This window comes from Tauraco erythrolophus, chromosome 7 (assembly GCF_009769465.1).
Source record: "Tauraco erythrolophus isolate bTauEry1 chromosome 7, bTauEry1.pri, whole genome shotgun sequence".
Lineage (NCBI taxonomy): Eukaryota > Metazoa > Chordata > Aves > Musophagiformes > Musophagidae > Tauraco > Tauraco erythrolophus.
Window position 1 is genome coordinate 45,781,159 of NC_141471.1, and position 13,734 is coordinate 45,794,892.

The 13,734-nt window shown below is 42.2% G+C and overlaps 1 protein-coding gene across 3 annotated transcripts in view; it reads left to right on the forward strand.

Annotated features, from left to right (window-relative positions):
• Window positions 1-13,734, forward strand: part of TGFBR2 (transforming growth factor beta receptor 2) — a 57,537-nt gene that overhangs the window by 29,888 nt on the left and 13,915 nt on the right. The window contains exons 3-5 of one of the 3 annotated variants that reach the window (XM_086614656.1): window positions 7,633-7,648; window positions 8,546-8,555; window positions 10,810-11,582. In XM_086614656.1, the coding sequence (XP_086470782.1) occupies window positions 7,633-7,648; window positions 8,546-8,555; window positions 10,810-11,582 (799 nt within the window). Of the gene's footprint in view, window positions 1-7,632; window positions 7,653-8,545; window positions 8,556-10,782; window positions 11,583-13,734 lie in introns of all 3 variants that reach the window. The other 2 variants (XM_086614655.1, XM_086614654.1) reach the window with 2 other exon arrangements.

Genomic DNA, 13,734 nt, shown 5'->3' on the forward strand with positions numbered 1-13,734 from the left:
TAAGGTTTTTTGGGCTTTAAAGGAGTTGAAGTAAATACCGGTATTGATGTGAGCACAGGTAGTAGACCCAGGACCCAATTCTAACAGATTGTCTGGATTTTATTGAAGATAAAAGATTTTACTCTGTGTTGGCTGTCTAGAGTTTTTATATAAAGAGAACCGCACCCTTGTGGATTTTGGCTAATTTGTTATAAATTAGTCACACGATAGCTGTTTCTCCTGAAGCTATGTAGCTGAATACAATGTCTCTGACAAATGTGTGTCCTCTGTGTGTATGTTTATGAAAACTATACTATAAATTCAACACCAAGTGCCTTCATTCCCATCAACTCTGCAGCCCCCCTCACACTTCCAGAGGAGCCTAAAAGGAGCTGTAGTTTAAATTAAAACCCAGTCTTTAATTCCTTTCACTCTTCAGAGTGGAGCTTTTCCTTCTAGATCATGCACTCTAGGTGACTCATGAAAACTGTGCCCTGCATTCACGTGTAGTAAGCGAATAACTACAGATAAAAATTAAAGTAATGTAAAACTTCAGTTTGTAACATTTCCAGTTCATTCACAAACACAAGCATTAACTCCAATTGGGGGGGGGGGGAGGGCGAGAATTGAGGCTTTGTCATTCCTTTTTTATTGTTGTGGATTAGTGTTTCTTTTAAATGAAAACAGCCCCTTTGGGTTGCTTGCCTGGTTAGCCATGGCAGGAAGACAAACGATTTTTACAGTATCAGACATGCGGTTTCCTGTCTGTGTTTAACTTTGAGCAGAACATCACAGCCAGCTGGTCCACGGCTCCTCCAGACAACTAGATAATAGCCTGTAATAATTTTGCCTTTGGAATGACTGTCATCCAGATCTATTCTGTACATTGTTCTTGGCTTTTTTCTCTCTCTACATTTCTTGTACACCCGAGCAAGAATTTTTGTAGTGTTTTCGTATGTCCTATAGTTTTAGGGAGTGGACAAAAGCTAGTCTAAAAAAGCCTGATGAAAAAGTGATTATACTCATTTATTAGCAGAAACAGAGATGATAAAAAAGATTGTAATTTTTCACCTGATAATCACAGCCTTTCCTTCCAAGCTATTGCTGTAAATGATGAGTGTTCTAGCTCTTCTTCATCCTGGGTGCACACTTAAGGCAGACCAGATTTAGTTTGTTCCTGGTGTTTCTGAGGTAAGAAAGAAAATTGTGGGTAAGGCAACAAGTTCTGATTTCCACCAGAGATTAGTCACTACGTTCCAGTGATTCACAGCTGAGGTGTTATTGCTTATATAAGCATTGGTTTAAAGCACTGTTGGCTTTTATCAATCTTGACTGTGAAGGGTAAACCTCCTGACTCCATTTTCAGACACAAACATCTAAAGGTTTTGGTAATAGGAGGTGTCCTGACTCAAGTGTGGTTTTGGAAATGTTTAAAGTAGTTACATCCAAATCACATGCCTATTTCTCGTATGGACTTTCATTTAAAATGCCAATCTGCAAAATAAGCAAGACACAGTCAGACATGTGCCTAAACATGCCTGTAGTTCTGCTGTGTCAGGGGGCTTCTGACCCTGACTCAGATCCCTGGCATTTCAGGCTGCGGGAAGCTGGTGGAAAATTCCATGTGCAGAATCACTCCAAACAACGTTCTTTAGTTCTTGGAGAAATAATATACAGGAGGCAGGTAGCCGTTGCAAATCTGACTACTCTATGTTTGTTTTTTAATCCCTCTCTTTTTTGCCAAACGAAACTGTGGGTGACTGGCAAGCAGCTTCCACCTCTGTGGTGGAAAAATGCTTCTCATGGCAAAACTCAATGCCAGTCTGTTTTAATTATTATTTATTCAAATGTCTAATGTCAGTGTTACCAGAAGGCAAAGCCAGGGAGCAAAACCACTGGAAAAGGTTAGCCAAAATCAGGGGGAAGAAGGCTCTGGCTGGCTAGGTGGCAGACAGGGGCCTGGTCCTGCTGTCATAGAAAAGACGAGTGCAGGACTGGACTACCAGGGCTTTTTCCTCCCTGATGTCTAGTTGTGTCTGGTGGACCTTCCACATCTTGCTTTGCAGCCTTATGCTTTGACCTGTTGTGATGAACCAGGACTGTCTGTCGCTGTTTTCACAGTTTCAGGCCCCCCTTGGTGTTGGGGCAGCTTTGTTCCTCAGCCTTCCCTCACCACACCATCTCCCAGCCTCTATTCATCAGCCCCTGCGAGCATGACAAATGCCTGACAAAGTTCTTATTAACTGTCCTAAACGATTTGTCTGAGGTCAAGGCTTGTTTACCCAAAGGAGCCAAGTAGGACTGTGCTCTTTCCAGCCTCACATCTGACCCATTGTCCGTGGGCAGAGATGACCAGGAACTCATTGTAGCTGAGGAAATGCGATACCTGCATGCTACTCAGCACATGACCTACCTGCTATGCAGTGCAACTTCTTCCTGTAGTACAGGCTCATTCAGACGCATTCATTCAGCAGTGCGCACAACAGTGACCCCAGTCCTGGAGGCTGCAGACAGGAAAACAAATCCTTTAAGTACTGTTGTCATTATATATGCAGTTGTTACCTGTGGCATTGAGTTCAAATTCAAGTGAAAATGCAGAGATCTCAAAATTTGGAAGCAAGATTTGCAGACCTGTAACCCAGCTCTATCTGGTTTAAGAGTCATTTCATTCTAGTAGTTTATGTGGTGATCGTTTTTCATCCTCACCTGTCCTGCCATGCCATGCAGATCTCCATGCAGTTTGCAGCTGAGGTGCCTGTGGGATTGTTCAGGTAGTCTCTGTTCATTCCTCGTGTACTGCAAGATGAGGTCCTTATTTTGGGTGTTCCTACTGCACCTGGTCATAATACCGGAGAAACCTTTAGCAGCAACAATGTATACAAGTTTTAATGATTATCTGAATCATCCAAACAGTTGCCTTGAAACATCAAAACTTCAGTGATAGAGATGACTGACAGGCCAGCAAGAGTTTATGAGAATAATGAAGCTAATTGGGGAAGTGTTTTGGAGAAGGGGAGGGTGTTGCGCTGCTAACAGTCTTCACATTGATCATTGTTTTACTAAGTTCGCTAATTGAGAGTGTAAGAGACATAAGTATTGGATTAATCAATTGTGGCTGAGGCATTTGCCGGAACGAATTACAGCCTATGGATTTGCAGTGTGTTAGGTGCTGCAGTTGCTCCCTGTGAACGTTTGTTACCTGGGAGACCTGATTCTTCTGCCTGAACCACCACAAGCATGCCTGCATGATACCTTGTCCTGTGCCCAGATCGCAGGGAAGATGGATAATGTTATAGAATTTCCTTAACTTGGTATCTCTTGCTTGTCTCTAACATGTTGCCCTGTCTTTTCCTTTCTTTTTCTCTCTCTTCCTCTCCTTACTAGAGTCAAAGCGTTAGTGATTTTACTTGACTACATAGGAGGATCTCAGGCTTAAAAGCAGACTTAAGACCTGTGCACAAACAGCTGCCAGGCCGTAAATACTCGTGTGATGAGTTGTCCAGTGCTCAAGGAACAGCAGAAGGGAGATCATTACAGCTGGACTGCTTCCAAGTGGATTTTAACAAAGGCTTTCATTAATCTGTTTTTCTGTTATCCAACTAACATGTTCAGAAGGTAACTTGTCTTCCAGCTGCCCCATAAAAGAGGTCAGTAGCATTACATAACGTTGCACAGAGCCTCTCACCGCTTGTATGTTGGCATTGTTCTCCATGTTTCCTCTTAGGTATTTGCAGCCGCAGAGTCCCACCCAATGCCTGCAGCTGTATGTAACCAAAGGAGAGGCTGTCTAACACTGATCGTCTGATTCACTTACTGGGATAGAAAGGAAATAGAATGGAAACAGGCAAAAGAAGCCAAAATTTTGTTTTGCTCTGTGTTATTTATATTGTTTGCTTCCTAGGAAAATAACCATGCAGAGCTCAGTTACAGATTTGTGTAAAAACAAACTAGGCAAAGCTCTTCCAGTCTGGTTGGCATATTTGTTGCAATTTGCATCACTTGAGAGCTTAATAAGTGTGGGAATGTGGCCAACCTTTTATCAGGTTGTCATGGAAGAGACTTTAATAATTACAGACAGAAACAAACTGTAACTAACACTGGCAACATAATATTTTGGGAAAGGTTGAAGGGGTGAAACTCAGGCTGTGATTAAAAATAGTGGTTGATATGTGGCATCTGTTGGAACATATTGAAACTGGAGAGATTGATTTGTTCCAGAAAACCACCAGCAAACAGCAGCAGACACTGAGTTGTATAACTGAGGCATGTATCACAGAAACACAGTCCCATCATGTAAAGTTAGAATATGTCAGCTTTCATATCACTGAGTAGGAAATCTCAGCTACAAAAGTAAAAATGTGTGAGAGATGCCATGTACACAGTGAAGTGACCTGCTAGGATGGAAGAGATAAGAAGGGAATGCATCCAGGGGTGGGAGATTTTAAACAAATGGGTGCTGTGCCAGCAAACCGAGGAATTACACTTTCTAGCCAGCAGTGAGGGAGTAAAACAGCAACAAACTATTTGTTCTGTCTTAGAGCTTAAGAGTTTCTTAAACCTCCTGGGTGCTGAACAGCATACTTGGCAATCAGTTGAAAAATTAACTTCTGCTTACAATAGATAAAATATCCATTACATCATTTCTGCCCAACCTTTTCACTGAAGTAAGCCACTCAGAGGCAATCGAGTTGCCTGCTTCCCACCCCTGTGACTAAGATACAGCCATTCCCATCAGGTGACAGATGCATATGCACAACTCTTCCAACATCTAACACATATAACTGGGTCACGGAACTGGGGAATTTTCCCAGACATAACAGAGATGTCTTGAGTCCTGATCACTCAATTGTGAGTAGTCATATGCCAAGGGCAAAGCTGCTGGCCCCCAGGGAAGAGCAGCAGTGAGCATGCCACAGCTCTCCAAAGTTGCTCATACCTTTGCCTTGCTACCTCTCAGGAAAAGAGGTAAGTGGTGGCTCTGGGCAGTGGCTTGCGTTCAGTGCTCTGAGGGCTAGGTCTGGTTTGCCAGTCTTGTGTTGGCTGCAGAGCAACATTCAGGCTGGCAAATAACTAAAAGGTCAAGTGAATGAGTTCCCACACCTTTGAGCAAACATCCTTAGGGCCCAAATTCTGAGCCATGAGGATGGCAGTGCTTTAGAAAGACAGCTTTTGAAACAGGCTCTAGAGATGGCTTTACACTGTCACTTCTGTCTTTGAGCCTCTGTAGCAGGCCAGGCAGACCTGCCAGCTACCAGAGCTAGTGCCTGTCCAGGAGGCTGCTTCAGCAGATATTGTGTTTTGGATACCCTGGCAATATCCTCTTTAAACTAAAAGACAAAGACATACAGCTCAAACACAAGTTACTGGTTTTGACAGACTTGGTTTACCTAGTCCAAAAAAGCTCTTGTCAAATTCAGGAACTGGCCGCGGGAATATAACTTTCAGGAAAGTCTGCAAGAAATGTCAGGGTTTATTTTCCGCTGGATAGCAAGATAGAGTCTACTCTGATTTTAAAATCTAGTAATCTCTATCTTCTGCCATCAGATGATTCAACGTAGAGCTGAGGGAGGGGTGGGACTGATTTCCTGTCCCACAAAACTATTAATTTATTTAAAAAAAAAAAAACTTCAGCAAGGATGGAAAATTAAAGAGTTTCCAAGAAACTGTCAAGATTAAAAAATGCAGGTTATTTTGAGGTGCAGCATTTGATTTTGGTTATTTCCAAGTATTTTGTGTCAAGATCAACCATTTTCTAAGGAAAAAGTGCCCCACCCCCCCACACCCCCCCTAGTAAAAAGACTCCCACCCCCATCCACAAAGCCCAAAAAACAATGCCTGTAAAATTAGCAGAAGTTTTTAAACATAGAAGTTGGATTGACTTTCACACCGCTTTTGTCCTCAAGATAGGGGTTTCAGGGAAAAGTACAGGAATGTCAGAAGCAGAGTTTCTGTTTTGAAAATCGACGTTTCCCGTGTAAAAATGTTTTGCTGAAGATTTCTAAGCCTTTTTAATTTTAAAAAGACCAAAATCAGGAAGGTATATGAAATACTGAATAACAGTATTTCATTGTCACTTGAGGATTCTTCAATAGAGATAAACTCAGTTCCCCCAAACAACTGCTCAGACAGAAACTTCATTTCACTGAAAATGAAGCATTTTGTGGAATTAGTTTTCGTCCGGAAAGTAGCACTAAAGAGATGGTCAGACTTTTTCATATTTTATTGCCTCGTGTCTTGCCCAGAAACTGGTAGGCATGGAAGATTCAAACTCCCATTTTGTCTAATTTAGAATAATCAGAGATTAAAAGCTCTTCCCTGAATCAAGCAGAGCAGGACTTGAACTTGGAGCTCCCATACCTCAGACTAGTTCCCTCACTGGTGGGGATTCAGCACTCACACCTCTCGCCAAATTGCAACGTTTGAACAGAATTCTGTTTACGCAAAAACATTCAAAAAGTGTTAGTTTTCATTCCAGTGTGGAACTGAAACCAAGCTTTGAAACCTCAGAATCACTGCAAAACAGAGTTGTCCTCCTGTCAGCTCAAAGGGCTGCTTTGTATCTCAGGAGCTTGCAAAATAACTAGGTCACAGTCCCAGGTCTGGGCCCATATTTTGTGTCCGTGTGTTTCTGGGGGATTTTAAGACACTAGACAAGCTTGCAATATGGCACCGTCGACATGTTGAACCTGCGTTCTGCGAATATCAAATATGTTCTTGCCCTGTGCTGCGTGGCTTTGACTAGCAGTCGCAGAGGCAGCAACTTCAGGACTCACAAGCAGCAAACGGCACCGAAGTCGTTCTGTCACTGCCAGCTGTGCGTTTCTGCTGCCCTGCGTTTCAGCGCAGGTCCTCGTTTTGTTGTCGTTGTTTTATTTCTTGTTTCCAAAGTTCAATCAAAGGCACCCAATCCAACCTAAAGAATCTGCAGGCAAAGCGATGTTTTGCTTTGAAGCTTCCTGACTGAACAGGGGCTGTACAGTGTTTCCATTTTCCTTGGCACCTGAGCCCTATTCCCTAAAGGCTTGGGCTGTGTTAAGGGCTGTGCAGATGGCTTGTGCTTAGTTTAAACCATATACAGGAAGCTTTCTTTTAGCTCAACTTCTCTATTGTTATGCTATATTAATAGGCTCTTTTGAAGCTTAAGAAAGGACTGATCTGCCTAAATAATAGTTCTAGGGTGGAGAAAGTTATTTAGGAGCCTGTTTGCAAAACCTGAAAGGCTATTTCATTTAACCATTTCCTTGCCTGCCTGTGCAGCCACGTTTTGCTCATTCCAGTGCTCAGAAAGAGGAAGCTGCGCTCCCATTTTTGAAATTATGGAGTTTGAGTTATAGGTGTTTATTTATAAGCAAATGAACATATTTATTCTTAGATTCCAGCAGTCAAGCCAGAAAATGTTGGCTAGCCACTATGCAAACATACAGATATGCTCTGAATTTTGATTCTGCCCTGACTCTGTACACAGATCCAACAGAGAAGTACCCCAACCTCAGCTTGTGCTGGAAGGGCTGATTTTGTTCTGCTCGTATGGGCAGTCAAAAATCAAAGACGGTTCCAGAAGTGCTTTGCTCAGACCAGCCCGCAGTGCCACCAGCTCATTGCTGCTGCTGTCCCTTTTAATTCTGCTGGCAGGCAGCTCAGTCCCCTCCTAAGCTCAGGGTTCAGCCTTGTCAGTCCTGACACTCAGTTCTCCCTGTGGTGTGCTCGTTCTTGTGCTTTCCAACCCTTGAGTGGGATTTGTCTAGTGTCTTAAAAACTGAAAATGAGCACGCCATTCCTCCCTGCTGCTTTAGGTGGGGATGTGCAGCTGTATGCTGCTCACCCCTGCTTCCCTACTTCCTCCAAGGGATGGTGCCAAAGCGGATGTCTCACTTTGCAGCAGGGGTGCAGGACAGTACAGTGCTCAGGGGAAGTGGCCAAACAGCTCAGCTTCTGCTTTGATCCAAAAAAATTTTTTCATTCTTTTTCAAGTGACATTTGCAACATCAACAATTTCTCCCTTCCACCCAGAAATCCCCCTGCACCACAAGCAGACCTTTCTCTTGTGCAAAAAGAGGAAGAGCCAAAGGGGCTGTGAAATCTGCGGGAGACTTCTCAGCTGTAGGCCAAAATAATACAGCCTGCTATAGGGCATTACAGGAATAATCGGAGACCCTCACACAGGTAGCCATAACAATCAAGGAGTGGCAGCTTTGGATGAGTTTTATCTCAGAGCTGAACATGCACCCAACTACCTCCAGCTACTTGAACTTATGGGGAGAAATTTGAAAGAGAACTAAAATATGTTTTGGTTTTTCTCCCTCATTTAGAAAGACATTTGTATTTCAAATATCTGGGCTACATATTGCAGCTCTGTGGCAAAGAAAAAGAGCTTAAAGGGCACTAAAGAGGCATTTTTATCTTTGTTTAAAAGTGTACTATATGATATAGATGACATATTACTCAGTTTCAAGAGGAGAATCCAAACTTCAAGCGTGCTTTTCTGTGGTCAAGAAAAACAAAACCAAACAAAGCAGAACCCCAAACGTTCATCAAAACTATTTTATCTGATTGTTACAGATCATAGTTGCACTCATGCAGTTGTGGCCTGCTTGCAGCCGAAACTCCTGAACAGCTAGCCCACAACGTAGTCAGTTCTCCTCCACTGGGGTGTTTCCCAAGTTCTTTATAAAGCAGATTTTCTGAGACTGAAGAATGCACATGGGAATAAGCAATGCAAATCTTCTGTTTACTGACAGTGACATTGGACTTTCTAAATATATTCCTCTAGTAAGGGCCATAAAAAGAATGTGGTTTTTTTCCCCTCTTCAACATGCTGAGAAGCAGAGGGGGTGCCTGTAATCTGTGATGATCTTTTAAGTGTTTTTTTATTTAAAATTTAAAAAGTTTAAAATTTACTAACATTTTGTTGCCAAGGGAAATCATTTGAGAATAAGGATTTGTGATTTGCATAGGTGTGGAAGAAGAGATTGGCTTAAAATGTTCTTTTGCATGAGTGAAGAGAATCCATTCTTTGTAGGTGCCGCTAGTGAATGCCACTGACCTGTGCTAGCTGGGAGTGTCAGTGTTAGAAAGGCACTTCCTCTTCCTTGAAACCCTGTGAGAGAGACTAGGATTGAATTACTTGTTCTACATCTGGTTGATGAACCTTTCAAACAGAGGAAGCACATCCTGGTTCAGGATTCAGGCCTTCTTCCAAATAAAGAAGAATATACTCTTCAAATTGCCTGTCACCTGCCTTTGAATAGCTGATGCTCCTGCTGCTTGCCAGCTAACTGTGTTTCCAATGGAAAAGTGATTACAAGTGAAATTGGAGGCTCAGAGGTACCGCTTGTTCTAACTGTAAACTCTTTACCCCCACCCCTTTCAGCTTCTCTCACTGTTGTTTCGAGAGGCACAGAGTACGGGAAACAGAGGCTTGTGGCTAATGTAGTTAGTGGCAACTTCCCTTCAGAGTTTATTAAACTTTTCATATTGACTTATTTGGCCCGATGCACAGAGCCTGAGTCAGTGACATTGCTGCAAGCATCTGCCAGAGCATCATGCTGCCAACACAAGCCACTTGCTTAACTCTGGTTGCAGCTTCAGTTGTTTTAGTCCATTCAGGTTAGACTCCCAGGGCTCCTTTCAATCAATCCCTTACCTCATGGAAAAATAATATAGTGCATTTGCTCTGACTCAAAGGAAGAAATAGGCTGGGAGAGGACATTTCCATGTGTCTGATCAAATCAGCTTCAGATAAACTCTGACCTTCCCTCTTTAATCTATTTTCAGAATAAAACTGTTCCTTTTTAAACTGTTTATCTTCCTAAGAAATATTGAACTAGAAGGTCTCTTCTAGAGGTGACAGGGCAGCTCTCGAGTCTAGAAGAATGATCTGTACCATTTCCAGAACATCTCCCTATTCTAGAGTACATCCCATATTCCCTGTATGTTCCACCTGAGAATGTGTTAGTGTGTGGACTGCACCAGCTACCAAGTTTGGAGTGAAGAAGTGAACTATCTACTGCTTTATGACAGGACAGCCCATGTAAAGCCAGCAAGTGACACGCAGAGGAAGTTTCCAGATACATAGAAAGTACATGGGGGGTGACAATTCTGATGTGTCATACATGCCTGATTGTGCCCGCAGGATTCAAACACCTGGGTACATGCAGGTGTTTGAAGTTGTTCTAGCAACACTCTTTCACATACATCAAAGTGTGAGAATGAGTTTTGGTTTTAAGATGGGTATGCGAGTATATATATTGTGCCTGAATATTAACATGCAGTAGTTGTGTGCAGACAGGCTTCCTGAAGATGTCTTTACATGGATTCCACTGAAATATACTGGATCTAGAGTGATAACTGGGCAAGTGGGAATTCACATGCTGCATTGTCTGTTTATTTATCTTAGACAAATTAATGTGTTCTAGTAATTACTGGTTAAAGGGGCAGATCTGTCAAGAATGCATTGACAGAGTAAGTGCAGGAGACTTTGGCTATTGTATTCAGGAAAGTGAATGGTTCATCCATAATGTATTGAGAGCCTGAGAGAAGAACAAAGCTATTAAGTTATGTTAGGTTCTTGCACATTCAGTTCTGGCTTTTTATAAAATAAGCAGACAGGGAAGTCCCGATAAGTGAAAGCCTATATAAAACCCAACATTTTGAAAAAAGAAAGCAGTGACAATTTTTATTATTTACTGTTAGTAGAGGAGATCGTGGATTACACTCTGGATAAAAATTATAATTATCGACAGCCTCCTGTATACATAAATCTATGATATCATTTAATGTATGCCTTCTTTCTGTTTTTTACAGATGACCCTCATAAGCCAGAGGAGAAAGATGAAATTTCCAAAGTCACAATCATAAGTCTTGTCCCGTTACTGGTGATTTCTGTTGCAGTGATTGTTATCTTTTATGCCTACCGCACTCATAAGAAGAGGAAGCTTAACAAGGCATGGGAGAAGAATGTTAAGCCCAGGAAACATAAGGACTGCAGTGATGTTTGTGCCATTATGCTAGATGATGACCGCTCAGACATCAGCTCTACCTGTGCCAACAACATCAACCACAACACAGAATTGCTGCCCATTGAGTTGGACATTGTTGTTGGCAAAGGAAGGTTTGCTGAAGTGTATAAAGCCAAATTGAAGCAAAACACATCGGAGCAGTATGAAACTGTGGCAGTCAAGATTTTCCCCTATGAAGAATATGCCTCCTGGAAAACTGAGAAAGACATTTTTTCAGATGTAAACCTCAAGCACGAGAACATCCTCCAATTCTTGACAGCAGAGGAGCGCAAGACAGATCTTGGTAAACAGTATTGGCTGATCACTGCCTTCCATGCTAGAGGAAACTTGCAGGAATATCTCACACGGCACATTATCAGCTGGGAGGACCTCTGGAAACTGGGTGGGTCCTTGGCCCGAGGGATTGCCCATCTGCATAGTGATCACACACCCTGTGGTCGCCCCAAAACACCTATTGTGCACAGAGACTTAAAGAGTTCCAACATACTGGTGAAAAATGATTTAACCTGCTGTCTCTGTGACTTTGGGTTGTCCCTGAGGCTGGACCCATCTCTGTCTGTGGATGACTTGGCTAACAGCGGGCAGGTAAGTTAAAAGTTTGAAGAGAGGGATGTGTGTTGTACCAGTTGGTGTGTCAGTTTCTGGGGCGAAAAGAGGAAAAAGCCTTATGCTGCCATATTTACTTAAAATCATTAAAAATTAATGTGAAAGTGTTTATAAACAAAGAGGCTCTAAACATTAAAGCAACAGTGAAAGAAGTACCATGTAGGTTTTGTTACGATCGAAGAGCTGCATACGTAAACGTTGCAAGTCCTCTCTGTACACTTATACTAAGCATGTATGAGCTTGTTAGCAGCTGTTCGTGGTGCTGCTGCAGTGCGTGCGCACACATATGATGATGATGTACTTCACATTGTGAGGTTGTGCCACAGTTTTCATGCCTGATGACATTACAGTTTTGTGTGAGTAGACCCACTTCTGGTGTACCCCAGCATATGTGAAGTCAGTCTTCTGTCCTCAAGAGGTATAAGCAGATAACTAGAGTGATAGATAATCACTTTAGAAGGCCAAAAATAAACTTGTTTAAGATTATGATACATTCTCCATATGCAAGCAAATGCATAATGTCAAATAAAAATAATTGCCCTATTGTGCTTTTTCAACTAAGTAGCATGGATAATACTCATCTACTTCACAGGGATGCCAGGAGGATGCTTATGAATGCTTTGAAGATGAAATTTTTCAAGCACATCTCTAAATATTGGTTCTTCTAATGAAAACTCCTGTAGTATAAATTCAGAACATTTGTTAAGTTAATTAATTCCTAATTATTTAATTATACATTTATTTTTATACATGGGTCTCATCAAAGCCTGTCCAGTTACACTGACTTTTACTTCACATGGAACTAATATTTTGGTTTAGAACATTTTCAGGGATAACTCTTTGGTCAGCAGTGCTCTGTTGAGTTCACGGGAGCTTTAGTGTTGTTTATCTAATGAACATCTGTCTTTGAAAGTCTCCTTAGTGGGCGGCAACTGTCCTGATCTCGTTTTGAAAGGGTTTATTAACCAGAGCTGGGAGTGAATGACAACCAGTGGAGCTATATTTAAAATAATACAAACACCACTCACAGTTACATACCATTTCTGTCCGGCATGCCAGACCTTTCTGGAGTTCAGTGAATATTGTCAGTCATAACACTGGTCTCGTTTGGAATAACGTGAAAACAGAGTATTTAGCAGTGTAAGGCAGGGGCTCTGAAACTCAACCCCACAGACACTTGGATTGCTTAAAGGCTGACCCTTATTTCAAGCTGATTTCTCTGGCATTGCTCACAGACACTTGCGTGTAGGAGGATGGTGTTGATACTGCCACTTCCACAGTCCACACTGACACCGACGACAAAGTACAGTGCCGCCCAGAGCAGGTTACTGCTTTGGAGTCAGTGTCCTTGGGCACTGGTGTTGAGGTCCACTGTTTTATTTTGTTTAGCTCAAATTAATCTGTTTGGAGGTGACTCAGCTCATGTCATTCTTCTCTGCGACAAGGAGTATGATGGTGTGAAGTGACTCCGCTCTGACCTCCACCTTGTTTCTTCTGGGCACATGAGCACCACTCACTTAAATTCCCCAACATGCCAACTTTAGTACTGTAGCTTTTGCTAAAGGGGTCTTGCACCAGGATTCACCTTATGCATCATTTCTAAACTTTACCCTTTTGACTCAAACCCTTTCCACCAGGAGGTCCAATTTTTACAAGGATATAATGGAGTTGACCCAAATTTTAATTCAAAAAGACCTCTGGCTTCCTGTGAAATAAATAAAAGTGTAAGTATTTTACCATTTTCAAGGCAAGTTGTTGGGGTTACAGAGCCATCTTCTTTCAGATGTACCCAGCTACCTTCCATATCATGCAAATATAGCCATTGTTGACCATACAATACCAGTGCCCTTAGTGACTGGCTGGAAACTGTATTTTTCTCAATTAGAACCTTTGCAGTCTTTTCAGTTTGGCCATCCATGATGGTTAATATTTGCAGACATTACTTAATATGATCACATAAATCTGGACTTTTGTCCCATTGTGTTCAAAGGACTGGTAGGTGCCTGCAAGGCCAGCAGTTCACCTCAGCAGCATCAGCAGCCTTGTAACAGGTAGTCTCTCTGATCAGATAAAGGAGGATGTCTACTGTCCCTCTGACTGACACCCCTCAGGGTACAAAACATCCCCCAAC